This window comes from Macrotis lagotis, chromosome 1 (assembly GCF_037893015.1).
Source record: "Macrotis lagotis isolate mMagLag1 chromosome 1, bilby.v1.9.chrom.fasta, whole genome shotgun sequence".
Lineage (NCBI taxonomy): Eukaryota > Metazoa > Chordata > Mammalia > Peramelemorphia > Peramelidae > Macrotis > Macrotis lagotis.
This window is the reverse complement of record NC_133658.1, coordinates 693425815-693449449: the sequence shown is the minus strand read 5'-3', so window position 1 is coordinate 693449449 and position 23635 is coordinate 693425815. Positions and strand designations below refer to the sequence as shown.

The 23635-nt window shown below is 35.9% G+C and overlaps 1 protein-coding gene across 7 annotated transcripts in view; it reads left to right on the top strand.

Annotated features, from left to right (window-relative positions):
- Positions 1-23635, top strand: part of UBR3 (ubiquitin protein ligase E3 component n-recognin 3) — a 291086-nt gene that overhangs the window by 219130 nt on the left and 48321 nt on the right. For all 7 annotated transcript variants that reach the window (XM_074215740.1, XM_074215735.1, XM_074215738.1 and 4 more), the window contains 2 exons: positions 5904-6009; positions 12295-12395. In XM_074215740.1, coding sequence (XP_074071841.1) covers positions 5904-6009; positions 12295-12395 — 207 coding nt within the window. The remainder of the gene's footprint in view (positions 1-5903; positions 6010-12294; positions 12396-23635) is intronic.

Genomic DNA, 23635 nt, shown 5'->3' with positions numbered 1-23635 from the left:
ACCATAACTTGTTCAGCCATTCTCTAATTGATGGGCATCTCCTCCATTTCTAATTCTTTGCCACTACAAAATGAGCTGCTATGAATGGGACTTTTCCCATTTTTTGTGTGTGGGTTTTTTTTTTTAAGTTTTTTGCAAGGCAAAAGTTAAGTGACTCTTCCACAGTAATTATTAACTATCTGAGACCACATTTGAACTCAGGATTGCTTGACTCCAGGGCCAGTGCTCTATCCATTGTACTACCTAACTGCCCCCATTTTTTATGATTTCTTCTGGGTATAGACCTTGTATTAGAATTGCTGGTATAAAGGGTATGATCAGTTTTACTGCTCTTTGGGTATAGTTCCATATTGCTCTTCAGAATGGTTAGATCAGTTCACAACTCCACCAACAATGCATTAATGGGGCAGCTAGGTGATGCAGTGGTTAGAGCATTGGCCCTGGAGTCAGGAGGACCTGAGTTCAAATTTGACCTCAGACACATCATAATTACTTAGCTGTGTGACCTTGGGCAAGTCACTTAACCCCACTGCCTTACAGAAATAAAACAAACAAAAAACTGGTACATTAATGTCCTGATCCTCGCACAACCTCCCCAACATTGATCATTTTTCCTTTTTGTCATCTAAACCAATCTGATAGGTATGATGTGATACCTCATAGTTGTTTTAATTTGTATTTCTCTAGTCAGTAATGATAGGGAACATTTTTTCATATGATTATATATAGCTTTAGTTTATTTGAAAGCTGTTCATATCTTTGATCATTTATCAATTGGGGAATGACTTGTAACCTTATAGAGAGAACTGCATCAAATTTATATTTTAGAGATTAGAAATTGTTTCCGCTTTCTATTTTCCTCCTAATTTTGGCAGTATTGGTTTTATTAGTCTAAAACTTTTTAAATTTAATATAGTCAAAATCATCCATTTTGCAATTTATAATGTACTCTATTTCTTGCTTGGTCATAAATTTCTCCCCTTTCCATAGATTTGACAGATTCCTCTAGGAATTCTTGCTGTCCTTGGATTCAATTAGCATTTTTCTGAAGCTTTGCTTGTAACTGCTTTCACATTGTTTTCTTTCAAGTTTATATCTTGTTCTTCCTTGCCATCTATAGTTGCTTTTTTATGGTTAAGTTCTTTTTGTTTGTTTTCTCATTTTCCCTGTGTATTTCTTGACTGAGCTTTATGTTAAAATTGGGCTTTCCTCACCTGGGGGTGGGGAAGCACTGTGCCAAATTTCAGGCTTTTTTGATCTCTTGTTTTCAGAATTAACTCTGGAAGTCTGCAAGTTTTCAGTGTCTCTAAGTTGGTGTTATCCAGGAAAGATGTGAACACTGCTTTATTGGTCTGTGCTTTAGTCCTTTCCCCAGGATGGATGGGCCCTTGCTTCTCTGCAGTCATAAATACCAGTGTTCCTTTTGACCTTTGAATGGTGACAAAGGCCCTTGCTCCCTTGTGTTGGATCATTAGTACAACTGTGAACCAGAACTGCTTATGTGCAATAGAGTTGCCAATAAGCACTAGCTGCACCAAGTTCCAGCAAAGGTGCTTTGTATTCTTTTTCTGTATTATTATTATTATTATTATTATTATTATTATTATTATTATTATTATTATTATTATTAGGTTTTGCAAGGCAAATGGGGTTAAGTGGCTTGCCAAAGGCCACACAGCTAGGTAATTAGTAATTATCTGAGGCTGGATTTGAACTTAGGTACTCCTGACTCCAAGGCCAATGCTCTATCCACTGCACCACCTAGCTGCCCCTGTATTCTTTTTCTGACCTCCTTTACCACCTCTGGTTCATTAATAAATAGACCTTGTAAGGACTACATTTTGATCATCAAAGGTATATATCATTTGTAATTTTTTTAAGTTAACAAATATTTGTGTAATATATTAATAAAAGCTCTTATTGGTCAACTATATTTGTGATTTGAAAGTACATAAGAAAAAATTCTATAAATTCTGGTAAGGTTTAGAATTCCTGAAATTTTTTCTATTAGCATGATCTTAGTACTTTTCTACAAAAGTAAAATTTGAATCTTGAATCTTAATTTGTAGAGGTGAAAAGAAAAATGGATTTTTTTTTGACCTTTTAGTTGGGTTATTAAAGTACAAAAAGAAATCTTTTCTTTCCATAAAATCCTCGTCACTTTTCTGGGTTTTTGAATTGCAGATTAACTGCTGTCTGTGTTGAATCTAGACATATTTCCACCTCAAATAAATTTCTTCATAATATTTTATTTTGAAATCAAGGCAGAGTCAAATACCTACTGTGACTTTTTTTTAACTATTTCTGATTTAAACTTGATGTAATCAATCTATTAACTTAAAAAATGATAGAGTCTGCTAAGTGAATAACTATCTTTTCTGTTAATCACTGTAGCCAGTCTGGCTTAACTTTATTTCGGCAATTTGAAATAGTTCTGTTGGATCCTTAAAGGGTGCAATTTTGATATGATCTTAGAGTCTGAGAAAATTATTTTGACCTTATTTCTAAGCTGTGTTGAAGGCTGTATATAAGTTTAGGGTGGAATATAAATGAAAACCTTTCAGAAAGTTATCCTTTGGTGGCCTGACCTTATCCAAATACTTTCATGTATGTTGATTACTTTGGAGGATCTGTAAAATGATTCAAAGCCAGAATTACATATTCTGTTTCACTAAATAATAAAAAATAGTTATATAAAATTATAAGGATAGTACAAAGGAATCAAAGTATTACCAAAATAAAAGGAAATTGCTTTAAACTAGGGAGGCAATCCAGCCAAGTGGAAAGAATTAAGGATTTAGACTTCCAGAATGAGAATTAAAATCCTGACTTCCACTGACATAATGAACTAGAACAAGCCACTTTGCTTTTCTGAGGCTCTGTAAAAATAAAGTGATTGGAATAGATAACTTCTGAGATTCTTCTGCATCTAAATTGCTAGATACTAAGAATGACCTAGAATCTCATGGAACCAACCTTTTCTTCTTGGATTATTATGAATATTAAAAAAAATCTTGCTTGGTACCTGAAATAATTTGTATCAGGCCAATGTAACATTAGTTTTTATTTGTTTTACTTAACTAGGAATATTAGTGGTGAAATTGTTTTGTGTACTGCAAAATATTTGTTCTTTGTAAATACTGGACTTATTCAAATTAGGCTGGATGGCCTCAAAGGTTTAAACCAGATCTATATTTTTGATCTTCTTAACCAGAGGGATCATTGAATATAGATTGGAGAGGAGAGACCCTTGGAGTTGGGAGATCAAATGGGAAGCTGTTATGCAAGTCCAGTTGAAAGATGAGAATCTAAATTGAACTAAAAGAGATGGCTATCAGAAACATTGTAATGTGGAATCAATGTATCTGGGAGCAGGGTGTAGAAAAGAAAGAGTTGATGACTATTGAGGATGCAAACCTGAGTTACTAAAAGAATAATGCTGTCTTCAACAATATAAAGAAATTACAAAGAGAGTTGGGCTTGGTGAAAAAGAATAAGTTGAGTTTTAAACATATTATAATAGAGATATCTATTTGTTATTTAGAAAACAGTTGGCTGTGTTGGGTTGTTTCTTAGGAGTGAGATAAAGGCTGGTTATATGGAATAAGGACATATATAAACATCATAATTGAGTTTCTTGTAAGTTGATAATATTATTGAGAAAGAGCAGAGTTCTGTGTTATACACTTATATTTACTTGTCAGCACATGATTGTAACCATTGACTTTGGATCAAAGGGATTATGGGAGGAAGGAGAAGAGGAGGATTTATTAGCTAGAAGATATAGGTTGTCACCTTTCCTTTTTTATTTCCCTTTCTTTTGCACAAGGCAATGAGGTTAAGTGACTTGCCCAAGATCACACAGCTAAGTAAGTATTAAGTGTCTGAGGTCATATTTGAACCTAGGTCCTCCTGATTCTAGAGCTGGTGCTCTATCTACTGCACCATTACCTCCTTTCTGTAATCATAGGTATCTTTGTTCTGGTTTTCCATGTTGTTTTCCATGTCAGAGTGATATCCTATACATAAAAGGTGGTAGGGCTGTAATACTTGACTGGGTCTTTTTGGTCTTTTTGAGAGAGAATTAGTGTTAACTGAGGTCAGTTTGTCAGTCATTTATCATTATGTTCCAGGCCCTGTCTGGATGATTCAGTTGCTCTAAACCTCAGTTCAGATGTTATATAAATATAAAATATATATAAATATAGTATCTGTCCACTGTGAAGCAAGATAATTTGAAATTACACAACAAAAATCAGTTAAAATTAACAGAGAAATAGATGCTACTGTAATTACTGATGTAATTTTGAATTTCTTCTCAGATAAAATTAATAATTGTGGAATGGTTTTCATTCTTTCTTCTGATTAGCTTATAAGTTTCTGAAGAAAATAACTTTCTTCTATTTCTTTGTATTTCTCTGTAGTTTTCAGGAGACTGGCTTGATTAGTATGTAGGAATGCTTAGTATGTAGGAATATTTGTTGACTTGACACTAGTATTATATTTGTTTTAGTACCAGCCATGGGAAGAAAGTTAAACTTAGTACTAGTTAGGGATCTAGTATTTACAGTAGGAAGAACATGGAACATGGAGTCCCAAGGCTCAAGTTTGAATCTTGCCTCTATTGCCTATCTGACTTTGAGAATATCATTTAACCTTTCTGGACTTGTTTCCTTTTAATGAAAGACATTGGATTAGATGAATTCTAAGTTTTCTTCCAGCCTTAGGTCGATAATCCTATGAACTCAAATCTCACATAACCAACCTTATATATTAAAGACCCACTATATAAAGCTGGTTTCTGTGCTGCTCCTCACACATTTTATACCTTTGTGTCTTTTCACTGGCTGTCCTCCACACATGCAAGGTCTATCTCACCTCTACCTCTTTGAATCATTTCACCTTCAGGAGGGCTTCTTGCCTGACTTTCTCTCCTGTCACTGCTATCCTATAGTTATTTTATATGTAATACCTAGTTAGCTTCATGTAAATTCAATGGATCTGGGAGCAGGGTATAGAAAAGAAAGAGATGATGACTATTGAGGTTGCAGAATGTAAATTCATTTAAAATAGGAACTATTTTTGCCTTTCTTTGTATTCTTCAATCCAGTTTACCATGTGCCAGCTTTAATAAAATCTTGTTGACTGTCTAATTGTTGGCAGACCCTTTTGGAAATAACTTGGAATCTGAAAAAAATAAGAGTGCAGATAAAATGTGACTTTGGAGACAAGAAAAAGAGACCTTGATAGTCAGTGATGATTCCACAGTCACAGTGGATAACCAATCCAAATTTTTACTTCCATTTCTCTTCATGTTCAGTCTCTGTAGTGGAGGTTAGCAGTTTTTGTGAGGGACTGTGTGGGGGGGTATCATTGATATGGAAATCTCTCAATAAGAAAATTCCCTTTACCAGAGTGGATAGGTTACTGTTTTGCATTTTACATTCTCATAGTTTCCTGAGTTGAGAGGTTAAATGACTTTCCTAGGGTTGTACAACTAAGATATGTCAAATGTAGGAATTAAACCTAGAATTTCTTGACTCATACCAGATTTCTCTTCATTAAACCACATTGCAGTTAATTTCATGTGATATTTTTCCTGAGGTTTTTCATTAATGCTTAACATTGATAAGCAAGGGTTCTAGCTTTACAAAGTGACATAGGAAGGAACCATAATTTTTGATTTTTTCTTGATTTTTTTCTTGATTTTTTTCATAAATGTGGTAGTAAATATTTGTCAGGTAAGAACAAATTAAGAGGCATAGCTGGAATATTTATTCAGATTATGCAGGATATAATACAAGTGTCTATATGTTTTAAGTGTCACCTTTTAGGTTATAATCCTGTTTATCTTGAAGAAAAATGAATGAATTCACTAATTACTTTTTCCCTAATCCATTCAGATCAGCTGTTCCATGTACTAGCCATGCATATGCGACTTTATAGCATTGATTCTGCCTACAATCCATGGAAAAAACTAACTCAATTAATGCAGGATATGAATTCACAGTAAGTATTGTAGAAATATCAAAATAAGCTTAAATTTTTTATTTGACCTATAGCTTTTAGTATGAAGTATGGAATTATTTTATGAATATTTAGAAATGTGAATGTGTTTTCTCAATTTTTGGTAATGTTTAAGATATATGTTTTAATTTTTGCAGAAGACAGGAATATGGATGAAAATTTTAGAGATGTACAGTAGAAGTACTGATAAGTACTTCTAAGTACTGATAGCTTTCATCTATATTGCCCCTTGCTAACATTGAATTAAAATAATATTTCAAATGTATTATCATATTTATTCTCTTGAAGTATTTGGGAAGGAGAAGAGAAATTGATGTTTTGGTTTTCTAGAAAAGGAATCTATAGGGTCAGTAAAACTTAGTAGTTTACAATTAATCAATAGCAAAACCTTGGGGAAAATGGAAAACAAGATCTTATAGATCATAATGAACCACTAAAATTGTGTTTCTGAGATCATTTATTGTTTCTCCAAACATGGAAATATTGTTTCTGATTCCTGTTACATAAGGTAGCTTACTTGTTTATATATTGTTCATTCTTTGGACTGTTTTCTTATTCAAGGTTTTCCCAGTCACTTATCTTGTTGAAAAGAGTTCTCTTTCCTCATCCCCCTTTTCTACTCTTAAGAATTGGTCAATATTGGGCAGCTAGGTGGTGCAGTGGATAGAGTAACAGCCCTGGAGTCAGGAGGACCTGAGTTCAGATGTGGCCTCAGACACTTAATAATTACCTAGCTGTGTGACCTTGGGAAAGTCACTTAACCCCATTGCCTTGCAAAAACAAACAAACAAACAAAAGTCCATTAAGGTATGGAAGGGTTGTCATCAGTTGGAGGAGGCAGTTTACTAATGAAATTATAATTTAATTATTTGCTTTGTATTAATTAAAGATAATACTTAGAATTAATGATTAAAATGATCTGTGGGGGAGGTAGATAGTATTTTGACAATTATAGTCAATCTTTTATTTTTAAAATTCACATATTAACTTTTGAGTGACCGATTTTTAGGGATTATTGGCCATATAGTTTATGTTAGTATACAAATTACGTTATGCATTGTGTTATAAAATATTGAACTGTTATATGTTATAGTAAGCTAATGAGTAAACATTTATTAAATAATAGGCCTGGGGATAAAAGAAAGACAGAAGACAGTTTCCTACTTTTAAGGATCTCACAGTCTAATTGGGGAGACAGCATGCAAATTGTTATGTATAAACAAGCTATGTAGAAGTTTGTATAGCATATAAAGTGGAGATAATCAACAGAGGGAAGGCACTAGACATAACTTCCTCTGGATCTAAGCACAATTTCTCTAGTCTTTGTTCAGTAGCACATGAATGGGAGTGAAATAGACTGTTAAACATTTATTGAGATCTAATTATTTATTAATAACCAATATATTAAGAATTATGTTCTAGTCAGTTTGCTGAGCATTAGTGATTAAAAAAAAAAGTCCCCGCCCTCTAGATGTTCATAATCTAATAGGGGGAGACAATAAGCAAGCAAAGATATACAACCAAGCTGTAATATAGGATAAACAGGAAATAATTAAAAGAGGGAAGAAACTAGAAGCAACAGGGATGAAAGTTTTCTTGTAGAAGATAGGATTTTAATTGGAATTTGAAAGAAGCTGGAGAAACTAAGAGGCAGAGACGGAGAGAGAGCATTTCAAACATGGAATACAACTAGGGATCATATCATATATTTTATATATCACACCACACCATATCATATCATATTTTTGTTACATTGTTGTCTCATGTTATGTCATGTTATATTACATTATTTTCTAATATACTGTTAAAATACATTTCCAAATCATTTCTAGCATTTTATATTCTATATAGTTGGTAATTATTTTAAAGTCTTTTTAATAATTATTTTTAATACCTTTTTTTTCAGCCTAAAAAGTTCTCACAGTTTTTGTACTAATACTTATATTCAGCTCTTACTCCTTTCCCCACAGTTTGGCATTTAGTGAAATCTGTTTTCAAATCCCTAGGATACTTGGGAGGCAAATGAAACATTCTCAAGTAATAATTTTAACATTAAAAAGAACCTTACTCTGAACTTTCTCCTGCTGTTATTTGCAAGTCTGGAAGAGTCCTTTTCCTTTTCTATATTTTCTACCACAGGATGCTAGGTAGAAAACTGAAAATCTGATATGTTTTAGGATTACTTTGATCTAGATGAGGCTGATAACATTAGTTTGGGATTAAATATGGTAGTCATGTACTAACCTTACTTGAAAATAAATAGGCATTTATCAAGAACAGTGTTCTTTTAGATCTGTTACTGGGCTTTATTAGGACTTGAAGGGTAAAGCAGATTTTATCAGAACATTTGCTCTGTACTGATTGCTGATTAAATAATTCATGACTATATGTTGAGGTATTCTGTATGCCTAGATCTAAGTCAAGCAGAGGAGCAACAGTGCCAACCATATTGTAGAGGAGACTCCTGAAGAGGATGTTTAAATACTGGAATAGGCAAGTTTTTAGGAATTAGATAATTCATCCCATCATTTCTTTTATGCCCATAAATCAAACTCTCTGGACATATAGCCTGGCAACTTACTTCAGTGGATGCTGTAGCCACAGCTACTGAACATCCAGAAAAGAAAATCTCACTCCAAAGTCCTTAGTACTGTTAAATGACAACATCAATTTTTTTTCAGTAGAAATGACATTAAAGAGGCATTATGATTTGCTTTGCTACTGCACTTTAAAGACTATTTTTATTTATATATGTATTTAGAGATCTTTTTATTTAACTTGCAGCCAAATCCTTCTCTCTCTCTCTCTCTCTCTCTCTCTCTCTCTCTCTCTCTCTCTTTTAATTCCAATAGAGTGAGCTTTTGAATGGCAAAGACTATCTTTTCTGATTGCATTCTCAGTGCTTCTCACACATAGTATGGTCTTAATAAAGTCTCTTCCCTCCTATTTTCTTTCTTCCTTATCTCCCTCACTTCTGGAAAGAAGGATGATGTGATTCTGTAGAAACTCATCAAAAACTAAAGGAAAATGGCCTAGTTATGTGACCTTGGGCAAGTCACTTAACCACATTGTCTTAAACCAAACTAAAGGAAGGCTTAAAGACTTGAGGATATCTAATAAAGACCCAGGATATAAGCCTAATGGCTTGAATTCCAGAGCACATATATAGAGAGGTAGAGAGGACCAAGCTAAGATAAAAATTAAATAACAGGAAAACTTGGACTTGTAATGTAGCAAAAGGAATGTTCTAGTTTTAACCTGGGGAGTCAGTCCTTGCCCTGAAGGACAATTTTCATATATATACGCGCGCGTGTGTGTGTGTGTGTGTGTGTGTGTGTGTGTGTACCTACATATATATGTTAGCAACATGAGTAAATTGGTATATACTAATTATATTACAAGGAGGCAAGGAGATAGAAGGCAATGAGAGGAGGAAGGGAGAATAAAATTAATTCTGCTGTTGAAGTTTCTTCTGTATTCCTATCTCTTCCTTTCTCCCTCCAATGCCCCCACTCCCAGGAAATTTCATTTCACACAAAGTTTTCCTGGATTCTGGCAATCAAATATGATAACCTTCCTGCCTCATGTACCTCTCATACTTTTGTCACATTCAGCTTCTCCTGCTTACTCATACCACCCAATTTCAGGCTTTCATCATCTCTCTTGGATTATTGTATTGATAATAATTTCCTCTTTCTCTAGTCTCTGTGCTCTCCAAATCAAGCTTCAGGCAGTTGCCAAATTAGTCTGTCCTTTCTCCTCATACCCTCTGCTGGTGTCTCTTCATAATATTCCATCACCTTTGTGTTTGCCCTTGGCTAGACTATTTCCAGTGCCAATAATGCTCTCTCACCTTTCTTCCATCATCTAAGGAAACCCTAACCTTTGTTAGGGTCCTGGAGGAGCCTTTTCTGATTCTTCTGCCCTATCTCCCCAAATGACTTTGCATATATTTTATATTGATTTATTTATGCATATAAGTTCAGTAGAATATGTGCTTTTGGAGGGCAGTGATATTTTTTTGGGGGGGGTTGTACTTGTATCCCTAGAGTATCTGAACCATAATAGGTACCTGTTGAAGAGAATTAAGGTGCATTACCTCTAGAATTAGGACTAAGGTTCAAACTCTCCTTTAGATACTTGCTATCTATTTGGAGGCTCTCACTTAGCTTTCTAGGCCCTAGTTTCCTTATCTAGAAAATGAAGGAACTGAACTAATTGATCTTTCAATCTGTAATCCAAAATCTAATGAATGGATTTTATATAGGAATTCTGAATCTTTTTTTAAATGTTAACAAGTTTGTTAACTCTGGCACAGTAGTTGTTGTATTACATTATTAATATTTTAAATTTCAAAAACACTATAATACATTTGGGAACAATTTTCAGTAATTTTGATATTTATTAATAAACTAACATTTGTATACATTTAACAAAGTAATATGTATAAGACATATTGAATCTAGATGGTATATTGCTTATTATTGGAAGTTACAACATCTTATCAGCACTAAATCAGAATCAGATTGGCAGTGTTTGGTGTGCTTACGAAGTTTTGGATCCTATTTCTCTTTTCTTGCCCCTGCTCCCTTTCCCTTTCACCTCATCTCTGACATTTATGGAAATTACGGGCTTAGTAGAAAAACCATTATTCTTGAAGTGAGAAGTGTTCAAGTCCGAACTTTATGTTTTTCTTAAGTCAATTCAGTTCAGTTCATTTAGCATTTTTAAATATCTCTTATGTGCCAGGCACTGGTGATACAAAGACAAATATGAAACAGTCCATGCTCTCAAGGAAGTTAGAATTCTACTGGAATTGGAGTTGGGGAAACACCATGAATAAATATGTATTACATACATACATACATACATACATACACACACACACAGGTAATATTGGAGGAAAAGGTACCATCAACTGTAGCATCAGAAAATATTTCCTTTAAGAGATGGCATGAAGGGCAACTAGGTGGCACAGTGGATAGAGCACTGGCCTTGGAGTTTAGAGTACCTGAGTTCAAATTCGGCCTCAGCTTGTACAAAGGTATGATTGATGGAGCTGGAAGGGGAATAGTAATTTGTCCAACTTGACTGGAAGATATGTGAGGGCAGTAATATGTAATGAGCTTGAAAAGATAGGTGAAAGCCAGATTGTGATATATCTGAAGTCATATCTTATTCAGAAGACTTTTTATTTTATTCTAAAAGGGACTCATAGAAGCTTCTTGAACAAAGGAGTGACATAGGTAGACTTGAACCATAGGGCTATAATTTTGATATTGGATGGAAGAATGGAAAAATTGGTTGGTATCAAGGAGAGCAGTTAGCCTCCCATCAGAATTATCTAGGTGAAAAGTTGAGGATTTAAACTAGGGTGATGGCTGAATTATAGAAGAGAGAGGATGATTTATTATGGAGGTAGAATTGATTGCATCTGACAGTGAAGAAGAATGAAATCTGGAGGATACCTCTGAATTTGCATAGCCACAAGAAAAGTGGGGATATTCCATACTGTAATAGGAAAATCAGGAAAACATAGATTTGGGTGGGAAAGATAAGTCTTAATTTTGGCATGTACTTAAATGATCTGTTTTATTGTAGTTGGGAGAGTTATTTTGTTATAGTAGAAATGAGGAGTGTTCTTCAAGTCAGAATTCTTCAAATCCTAGATCTGACATCAGTTGTGACAAAGTGATGTTTCAGAATCTGTTTTCCCATTGTAAAATTTCTAAAAGTGGTGAAGTACTTGCACCTCTCATGATTTTTTTTTTTTTGAGGAAAGTACTTGTAACCTATAAGCACTGAATTCAGATGTTGATCTTTTAGAGTCATCTTCTGTCCCCCCGCCCCCCCGTAAATGGTATAAGGGCTAGGACCATGAGTTGTGTGTTGTCCCTAGTGCTTAGCACAGTGCAGGCAATTACAAATTTTATTCATTAATTTATTAATATTGATTTGTTTAATTACATTTATTGACTTAGTGGAGAGAAATACTGGTGAAGGGAATTATGGTGTTCTGAGTCTACTATAATCAATAGTTGTGAACATTTCCTAGGTACTTATTTAAAGAAAATTTTGGATTTATTTACCTTAATTTAATTTTTAATGATAAGACTGGCAACTTATGTGGTATTTTGAAATAATCTTTGAAGATCCTTATTATGTGCTTTAATTTTGATTTAAGTAAGTCAAGTTTGGGAAAAGAAAATATTAAAAAAAATTAAGATTTACTATAATATCAATTAAACTATACTTTTTTTTTTTCAGACTCTGCAATGAAGAGCAACCTGAGGTTCCTGTGCTTTACCGAGATGTTTCATCACTTTTGCTTATCCAGATTTTGACCATGCCACAACCTTTACACAAAGGTATTTCTTTGAAATAATAGATACATAGATTCATAGAGCAGATCTAAATGAGGTGTTTTTGGGGAAAATAGAGTTAATAAGTCAATCAATAAGCAATTGTTAAATGCCAGTTAATGAATTAATAGATATTTATAAGTGTCTTTAGTACAGTCAGGCACTGTACTAAGCTCTGAGGATTAAAAAAAGAGGCAAAAGATAGCCCTTGCTTCAAGGATCCCACAGTCTAATGGGGAATATAACATGTAAGAAATAAATAAACAAAACAAAACAGATAAATAGGTATAATGAACAGAAGGAAAGCACAGTGAGTGGAAAAGAGTTTTTGTAGGAGACGAGATTTTAATCGGGACTTAAAGAAAGCAAGGGAGATCAGAAGTCAGAGAAGAGGAGACAGTACCTGCCTTCAAGTAATTTATATTCTTCTGGGGTTGGGGAAACAGCATGAATAAGTATATGCTACCTACATACATATTTTTATTTTTATTTTGCTAGCTGGGAGTATCAGAAAATGTCTCCTGGATGCTGTTTTTTTAGGCATGCAGAGAGAGTGCCCAGTCAAAAGACCAGTGTCAATGAATCAGAGGCCATATTTAAGAGTAAAGTATTAGAATATTGAAAAGATGGGGTGTGGGGCAGTGAGGGGACTAGGTTATGAAGGGCTATACCAAACAAAACATTTTGTATTTACTCCTGAAGTTTATTGTGGGGAAAAGGACCTCTGTTTGGAGGCATTGACATGATTAGGCCTATATTTTAGGAAAATCAGCTTAGTGGCTGAATGTACAATGATTTGCAGTGGGGGGAGAGAGACTTGAGGAATGCACACCTTGCCTCAGTTATCTAATTGTGAGATGAAGAGGACTTGAGTTAGAGTAAGAGGAGAGAAGAGGCCACATTAGAAAGATGTTGTGAAGGTGAAATTGATAGATTTTAGCACCAGCTTGGTTATGGAGGAAGAAAGAGATAGTGAGGAGTCAAGAATGACTCCTATGTGTGAAACCTGAGGGATAGGAAAATAGCAGTGCACTCTATAATAATAGGGCAGGAGGTCGGCAGGGTAATTAGGTCTGTTGAGTTTAAGTGTCTACAAAATATAAAGTTCAAGATGTGATGAAAGGCATTTGGAGATGTGAAACAAAATCAGCAAAGATATTCAGAGCAGGATTGACAGATTTCAGAGTCATTAGCATAGAGATGGAAATTAAAGATGTGAGAGCTGATAAGACACCAAGTGAAATACTGTACAGGGAGAAGAGAAGAGGGCTCAGGACTGAGCCCTGAGGAGCTCCTAGGGGTAGAGGCTAGGATCTGAAAGAGGGTACAGCAAAAGAGATAGAGAAGGAGCAGTCAGATAGATTAGATAGGAAGAAAACCAGGAGAGAGTGACATCCCAAAAACTTAGAGAAAAGAGAGTATCAAGGAGGGGTAAGTGATCAACAGTGTCAAAGGCTTCAGAGAGGTCAAGGAGAATGTGAATTTAAAAAAGAAAAAGGTCACTTCATCATGTGAAACATGAAGGAGAAGAAAGTGGAAGAAGTCATCTGAGTGATAGGAGATGAAGAAGAGGAAGTTCATGGTGAATGGAGGGGGAAAAAATATGTGAATATAGCTGAATCCTTACTGAGGAATGGCATCTGAGAGTATGGAGACTTGTAGAGGGATGAAAAGTTTTAAAAGAACTGCCATGGAAAGTGGAATACTGAGGAGAAAGAAGGTATAATAGGATTACCTAGCAACATCGGTTTTGAGTAGATTTAGTCAGTTGTTGTGACTTTCTCTGCCTTTATTCATTCGCTCTCTCTCTCTCTCTCTCTCTCTCTCTCTCTCTCTCTCTCTCTCTCTCTTTCTTCCCCGCCCCCCCCCCCCCCCCCCACACACATACAAGTGTTTAGGAGCAAAAAGAGAAGCAGATGGTGGTATCCAAGGCAAAGACTTGTCCAGGCCTAATTGGTGACTTGATGTGGGAGCTAGGGATTCAAGAGAAGGGGGCAGTGTGTTGTTGATTGGTTCAACAAGGAGTCAAGATAAGGGAGAAGAGGAGAGAGACTAGTTCAGGGGAGATGGTCTAAGAAAGAATTGAGGGGGACAAGGGATTGGAAGTCAAGAAAAGTAAGGTCAGATAAAGGAATTTCAGGATTTTTGTATATGAACGTAATAGATTTGTGGGTAATGATAATAAGATCAAGTGTATTATCATCTTTTTGTGAGACTGAGGTGGTGGAGGAGTAGCTTATGGGAAGTGAGGAGTTGGCAGAACTGAGTGACTAAAGTATTTGAGGGTGAATCCAATATGTATGTTGAAGTCCATTAGAATTATGGCAGAAATTGAAGAGGAGAGAAAAATTGTCAACTGATATGAAACTCTGAGCAAAGAAAGGAAGAGATCTAGGGGCCTCTAGTCAGCATCTACCAGGCTTTTGATTGGTGATAAATATAAATAACATGAACTTCAAAGGAATAGAGGTATCAAGCAATCTGCTAAATGCTAGGGAACAAAGAAAGGCCTGTCCTTGAGCTCACCTCCTAATCAGGAATCAGTATCCAAATAGCCACATACATAGAAGTTGTAATTGTAATCTCAAAGGGAAGACTAGTGGGAACAGATGGGAGATGTGGGGAGACAGGAAAAAGTTTTCTGCAGAACATGGAATTGGAGCTAAGCCTAAAAAGGAAACCATTGCATGGCACAAATAAGGAGGGAGAATAATACAGGTATTCAGGACAATTAAAGGAACAGAGTCAAGGGAGTTTTATGAATGAAGAACAATTGTAAGTAGGAAAATATCCATAGATTGTTGGTTATATGGATTGTAAAGTATAAGAAGACTAGAAAGGTAGAAAGGCCAGGTAGTGAAGGGCTTTATATGTCTATTATATGCTTTATATGATGATTTTATATTTTATTCTGGAGTTAATAAGGAGAAATTGGAATTTAGTGAGTAAGGGAGGAAGGGTTGGATGGTGACTTACACATGACTTCCTCTTTAGGAGAACCATTTTAGCAGCTGAATGTAGTTTGAATTGGAATGGGCAAAGAAAGGTAATAAGGGCTTGCACTAGAGTGGAAGTGTGTGAATGGAGAGAAGGGGAGAGATATATGTAGTAGTAGTTGTGAAAGAAGATATGATAAGGTTTTTACAGTTGGCCTTGTGGGATCCCACAGAAGGACTAAAGTTGAAGATGACACTGAATTTTGTGAGCATGAGTAATTTAGAGCATCATGGATCCTTCAGAAGTATTAGGGAAATTGGAAAGAGAGTAGAAATTTGAGTGTAAAAATATTGAGTTGTTTCAGATATGTTGGATTTGAGGTACCTATAGGACATCTAATTCACAATGTCCAAAAATTTTATATATATATACACACACACACACACATATATATATGGATATAGAGATGAACTAGAAGTAAAAAAAAAAGAGTCCACTATAGAGCCTTGGGAGATGCCATTGTGGGTTGACCTGAATGAAGAGCCAACAAAGGAAACTGAGAAGGAGTAATCAGAGAAGCAAAAGGAGAATCACCAGAGAGAACACAAAAACCTAGAGAGGATTACTCAAGAAGAAAAGAGATAAGGGTGATAACTGATAAATACTGTAGAGAGATCAAGAAGGATGAGGATTGAGAAAAGGCCATTTGACAGTTAAGAAATCATTTATGACTTTGGAAAGGGACATTTTTGTTGAATAATGAGGTTAGAGGCCAGACTAAGAGAATTTAGATGTGTATGGAGAAAAATTAGAAACATCTAGTGAAGGTGGCTTTCTCAAGGAGTTTAGTTGATAAAGAGAAGAGAAATACAGGAGAGTAACCAGCAGACACTCATGGATCAACTGAGAATTTTTTAGAAAATGGTTGGCATTTTTGTAACCAGCAGAGAAGTCAGGTACAAAGGGACAGATTCAATTTAGTGAGGTAGAAAGAATTGACTGGAAGAAAAGAAGGAATAGGATTAAAGGGTGAACACAGAGGAGTTTGTCTTGGCTACCACTGTATGTAGAATTAAGGAAGAGATAGTAGGAAATGTCAGAGCAATGTGAGGTTAATGTGTATTTCAAAATAATGATGACCTATAATTGTGATTGAAAGAACATTTTATTTTGGATCCATAACAAAGCATTTCCTCCTCATCTTTTAAATTAGTTTATATTATAAACCCAGGGAAAATATATATATCAAGACAAGATTTCCTTTTTTTATTGAAGTTGCAGCAGAATCACGATTTTTTGTATAATTTTTGATAATTTTTTTGATGAGAAAAATTGAAGTGATTTTTTTTTTTAAGGTTTTTGCAAGGTAAATGGGGTTAAGTGGCTTGCCCAAGGCCACACAGCTAGTGTCTGAGACTGGATTTGAACCCAGGTACTCCTGACTCCAAGGCCGGTGCTTTATCCACTACACCACCTAACCATCCCTGAAGTGATCTTTAAGGATGAAGGAGAATATTTTAAATTTAGGGATGTTTTTGTACAGTCTCATTGTAGGAGGTCACAATTGAAGATAGCTTATGGAATACAAAAGAATTAATAAACTAAAATAATATTTTACCTAGGATTTCACTTGGAGAAAATAAAGTTGTAGTGATTAGAGAGTCACTGCAGAATAAGAAAGACTTCATTTCAAGGCCTATTAGAGACATCCATGTTTGCATGACCTACCTTGAGCACCTAGAGCACAGTGCTCTATCTAGATCGCTCTTTATGACTACACTTGGCAGAATAGTTGCTGCTTATAGTGTAAAAAATTCTACATTTAGTATTTAACTTGTTAATGTATTTTGAGAAATAAAATATTTGTGCTCATATGAAAGAGTTTTAAAAGAAAAATAGTCTTAGTTGCATAGTTGGTCCATAGAAAAAAATACTTATTTGTAGCATTTTGTTCCCTCTCTTGCCAGATAACTAAAGGTGATACTATGCCTCAAAGCAAATATTTTTCTTTAAATATTTACATCATTTGAACTGACATCTTAAACTCCTCTCATCTAAAACTAAATTTTTGTCCCAGATCATCTTCCAAACTTCCTTATTACTGTGAAGGACACCAGTACTCTCACAGTCACTAAACTTCTTAATCTATGTGTCATCCTCTCTTTTGTGCCCCCCTATGTTCAATCTATTGCAAAACCTGCTAATCTGATCATTGTAATAGCTCTTATATTCCCCTTCTGATTTCTTACACTGCCATGACCTTGTGCAGGCTCTCATCACCTCATACCTATTGTTTCAATAGCCTGCTATTTGGTTTCCAGACCACCCTCAGCTGCCATAGCACAACTCTTACCCTGCCATACACCTTTTCCCTCAATAAACCCCTCTTGCCTTTCAAGATTAGATTAGATTGTTGATGTTGTTGTTCTTTGTTGGTTTTTGCAAGGTAATGGGGTTAAATGACTTGCCCAAGGTCACACAGCTAAGTAATAATTAAGTAACTGAGGCTGGATTTGAATTTAGGTTGTCCTAACTACAGGACTGGTGCTCTATCCACTGTGCCACCTAGCTGCCCCCAGGATTAAATTTTAAATCCTCTCTTTGGAATTCAAAACTTGGCCCCCTCCTAATTTTGCAATCTGGTGACCCTAGCCTCCTTAAGAAGACTCTCCATCTGGTTCCAGGCATTTTCAGTGACCCTTCTCCATGCCTAGAACGTTCTACTTCTGGAATCTTCCTTCTAGTTCATCCTGTATTTTGCTTGTACATAGTTTTTGCATGTTGTAATCCTATCTCCTCTCAGCCACCTCCATTAAATTATGAACTCATTAATGATAGACATTGTTTTGATCTTTCTATCATCATCGTCTTAGTATAAGAGCTTGACATGCAAAAAGGGCTTAATAAACATTTGCTATGTTTCCCATGTGCTTAAAAAAGATAATACTTTTTATACAAAATAATTGAATAGAAGTAATTTGCTTTAGTGAAATTCAGAAAATATTTAGTGGTGATCTAGGAGAATGTTAATTTTTTCCTTTGATTGAATCTTAACTGAAAATAGAATATGATTCTTTGTCAAACTGAGAAACCAAAATATTGCATGTGCTTATAATAGTTTTATCTGTCATTGAAACTCTTAATTTTTTCATTCCTTTTGCTAAGCATATTTTTAAGTTTCACATTGAGAAAATATTTGCCTAACAGGGATATTTATAGGTGATGTGGGTATTCTCCTTGCTAAGACCTTTCTTTGTCAAACGGATAAATCAAAATGTTGCATGTGCTTACAAATAGTTGTCTTTCATTGCAGTTATTTCCTTTCAACATAGTATATTTAATTTGATTTGGGACAACTTAGCAAAGTAAAAATTATTATGAATTTAATAGTTTCCAAATTCAGCTACACTAGAGGTGTGCAGCTGTATTTTGATAATGAAAAGCAGTTTTTAAATTATCTTGTGTTCCTGTGAAATTTAGAACTTTATTCCAATTTGGTTGAAAAGAACTCTGGGCAGTTATAGGACAAAAAATGGAACTAGGCTATGATCAATTCTGGCATCCCTAAAAGTTAAGGAAATATAATACCTTACCTTCTTGATGTACACCTGTCAGTGCATTGGTAAGGGTCTGGTGAACTCTGAACATACATGGCCCTTTGACATTGACATTAGCACTGATGATTTGAAATGAGTATGAACAGTAGTAGTAGCATCGCAAGTCAGATACATGCCATACATATTCTACAAAGGTTGATGGAGATGTTAGTATTTTAGAGTACATCTAGTCTAATTGACTTATTTTACAGATGAGGGAATTGAGGCCAAAAAAATTAATGTACTTGCTCAAGGTCATAGAGGTGTAATAGATGACAGAGCTAGAATTCCTGACTCTTTACCTAGTGCTCTCTTCATTCCCTGCATCAGACATAACTCATGGCTGTCAGCTGGAACCCAGATCAAGGAAGATGCCTTATGTAGTTTGCAGTTCCATGTACCAAATCAGTATTTTCTGATGGTGAAAATTGTGAATCAAATAAAATTTTCTTTATAATTCTATCCTGAGAACATTATTTTATTTGTTTATTTTAAAAGATTTTATTTATTTTGAGTTTTACGTTTCCCCTAATCTTGTTTCCCTCCCCCACCCCCCACAGAAGGCAATTTGCCAGTCTTTTTTTTTTTTTTTTAAGGTTTTTGCAAGGCAAATGGGGTTAAGTGGCTTGCCCAAGGCCACACAGTTAGGTAATTATCATGTGTCTGAGACTGGATTTGAACCCAGGTACTCCAGACTCCAGGGCTGGTGCTTTATTCACTGTGCCACCTAGCTGCCCCAATTTGCCAGACTTTACATTGTTTCCATGGTATACATTGATACAAATTGAATGTGATGAGAGAGGAATCATATCCTTAAGGAAGAAACAAAGTATAAGAGATAGCAAGATCAGACAATAAGATATCAGGCGCCCCCCCCCCCCCCCCCCAAATCCAAGTTAACAGTCGTTGGTCTTTGTTCAAATTTCACAGTTCTTTCTCTGGATACAGATGGTATTCTCCATTGCAGACAACCCCAAATTGTCCCTAATGCACTGATGGAATGAGCGACTCCATCAAGGTTGATCATCACCCATGTTGCTGTTACGATGTACAGTGTTTTCTGGTTCTGCTCATCTCACTCAGCATCAGTTCATGCAAATCCCTCCAGGCTTCCCTGAATTCCCTTCCTGGTTCCCCCCCCCCCCCCTTCCTGGTTTCTAATAGAACAATAGTGTTCAATGACATACATATACCATGGTTTGCTAAGCCATTTCCCAAATGAAAGACATTTATTTAATTTCCAATTCTTTGCCACCACAAACAGGGATGCTATGAATATTTTAAGTTATGGAGAAATACCATGTCTTCATTGAAAGAAGTTTACATGTCAGAGAAAAAGGAAGGAATGGGATGGAAGTGGTGTGAGAACAGGAGGAGGGGAGCAGGGGGAGCTCTTGGTAAATGGCCTCAATTTTTAAAAAGTGAAGTAATTATGAAGTGTGGTTTTCAGCTGAGATGGTGATAGTGGGGGGAACCATAGGAGGTTTGTTTTTTATTATGTTTTTAAATTTATTTATACATTGCTAAAATTGTCTTATTGTAAGAGTAAACTAATCCTTTCCTTTCCTCACAAAAATAGAAAAACCCCACGAAAAATAAAGTGAAAGAAAGAGAAAAAAAATGTACTTCAGTCTGTGTTCAGATGCCATCAGCTCTGTCTCTGGGGTGAATCACATCCTTTATCCTAAGTCTGTCAGAGAAGTTACTTCCATATTTTTCCCCACAGTTGCAATTACTGATTGTATTTCCTTCCATTCATTCCTCCCTACTCCCATTTTATCTTTCCTTTCACTTTGTCATTCCTCAAAATTGCTATGGGACAGCTGAGTGGCACAGTGGACAGAACACAGGCCCCAGAGTCAGGAGGACCCGAACCTGAGCCAAATCCCACCCTAGCCATGTGGTCCTGGGCAGGCCACCCAATCCCACCACCTTGCAAAAAAAAAAACCAAAAAAAGTTTGTTGTATCTGACTACTCTATCCCATGATCTTCCTTCTCCTCCATCATCCTCCCCTCCCCCTGTTCCCTTTCTCCCACCCCCTTCCTCTCCTTTTTCCTCTGTGGTAAAATAGATTTCTATACCCTATTAAGTTGTTTCCTCTCAGCTATTTTCGATGATAATGAAGGCTCACTCATTCCCCCTCACCTCCCCCCACTTCCACTCTATTGCAAAAGTTTTTTCTTGACTCTTTTATGTTAAATATCTCAATCCATCCAACCTCTCCTTTCCCTTTCTCCATATTCCTTTTTCTCCCATTGAATCCATCTTTATTATATGTTGTACTTTTATATTCAGCTCCTTCCTGTGCCTTGTGTCTGTCTGTCTCTCTCTCTCTCCATATATATATGTATGTGTGTATATATATATATATATGTATATATATATATATATACTCCTTCTAATTGCTCTGTTAATTGACATGGTTCATATGAGTATTCTCAGTATCATCATCTTCCCATACAGGAATACAAGCAATTCAACATCATTAAATTCCTCATAATTTACCCCTTTCATCCACCCCCTTTATGTTTCACCTGAGTCCTGTACTTGGAGATCAGACTTTCTGTTCAGCTCTGGCTGGTTCAACAGGAAAGTTTTAAATTCCCCTATTTCATTGAATGTCCATCTTTTCTCCTGGAATAGGATGTTCAATTTGCTGGGTATTTGATTTCTCAGTTGTGTTCCAAGCTCTTTTACCTTCTGGAATATCATATTCCAAGCCCTACGAGTCCTTTAATGTGAATGTTGCTAAGTCCTGTGTAATCCTGACTATAGCACCACAATATTTGAATTGTTTCTTACTGGCTGCTTGTAATATTTTCTCTTTGACTTGGGAGTGTTGGAATTTGGCCATATTGTTCCTGGGAGTTATTTTATTTGGATCTCTTTCAGGAGGAGATAGGTAGATTCCTTCAATTTCCATTTTGCCCTCTGCTTCTAGGATATTAGGGCAGTTTTCCTGTAGACATTCTTTAAAAATGAAGTCAAGACTCTTTTCCTGGTCATGACTTTCAGGTAGCCCAATAATTCTTAATTATCTCTTCTGGATCTGTTTTCCAGGTCAATTGTTTTTCCAATGAGATACTCCATATTTTCTTCTAGTTTTTCATTCTTTTGGTTTTGTTTTATTGTTTCTTGATTCCTCACAGAGTCATCAGCTTCCCTTAGTTCCATTCTACATTTGAAGGAGTTGTTTGCTTCAGAGAGCTTTTCTCATCTCCTTTTCCATCTGGCCAATTCTGCCTTTTAAGGTATTCTTTTCTTCATTAACTTTTTGGACTGCTTTTTTCCATTTGGCCTAAACTGGTTTTTAACATGTTGTTTTCTAAAGCATTTTTTGTATCTCCTTGACTTAGCTGCTGACTTGCTTTTCATGTTTTTCCTGCATTTCTCTCATTTCTCTTCCCAATTTTTCCTCTACCTCCCTTACTTGATTTTCAAAATCTTTTTTGAGCTCTTCCATAGCCTGAGCCCAATTCCTATTTTTTTTGGAGGTTTTGGATGTAGAAGCTTGAACTTTGTCATCTTCTGAGTGTGTGTTTTGATCCTCCATGGGACCAAAGTAATTATCTATGATCAGGGTTCTTTTTTTTCCTGTTTTCTCATTTCCCCAGCCTGTGCCCTGGTTTTGAGGTAATTTCCTAGCTTTTGAATGTTATTGGTATACCCCCTCAAGGACCCCAGTTCCTTCAAGGTCTTATAAGAGGCTCTGTCTGCTCTTCTGCCTGTGCTCTGGTCTGAGGATGACCACAAGCACTCCCCTGTGCCCTGGAGCTGTGAGGAGGATCCCTGTACTGCTGTGGCAGTAGGGGCCCCAGGCAGTGATCAGAGTCTGTATGATCAAAGCACAAGAGTCCTGTCGCAGGGATAGTGGAGAGACCTTCACGGTCTTCCCCCACCCTCTTACCTTCTGTGGGCTGGAGAACTGGGACTTTTTCACTCAAGAACAGTGTGACCCTGGTTGCATTGCCATATCTTCTGACCCTGGTGGGACAGAGCCTTCCTAAGGGTCTTCAAGTTACCTTAGGCTGGAGAATTGTTTTACTGGATCTTTCTGTGAGTTCTGCCCTCTAAAATTTAGTTAGAATCATAATTTTAAGGTTTTTGGAATATTTTGGAAGAGTTCTTGGGAAATCCTGCCCTCACCCCATCATCTTGACTGCCCCATAGGAAGTTTAAAGAAGGTTAAAAAAGATTTTTGAAAAGCCACTGTGGTGAATGAAATGGTGACTTAATTAGGGAGTTATTTAAGTATTACCTTGCTGTAGAGAGATTTCATTTGAGATTATATAACATACTCGTATTGGTTCCATTTAACACAAGTTTCGTGATTTGCTTCAGTTTTATTCAGCAACAAATATGTAAGAACAAACAAATTTGGGAATGATTTAAATTTCAGGGTTGATAGGACAAGATCAGCAAAATGAAAAGGGAACAAATTACTTTAGAGTAATTTTTGTATCTTCCTTGACTGAACTGCTGACTTATTTTTCATGGTTTTCCTGCATCGCTCTCATTTCTCTTCCCATCTCTCCCCATTTCTCTCTCATCTCTACCTCCTTTACTTGATTTTCAAAATCTTTATTGAGCTCTTCCATAGCTTCACAAATGGGTCAAGATGAGTGTAACTCTCAAAGGAGAAAAGTGAAAGAAGTGAGATGGGGGTGGAGAAATTAGAAGTCATGGTTAGGATTAAGGACAAGGTTTGGGG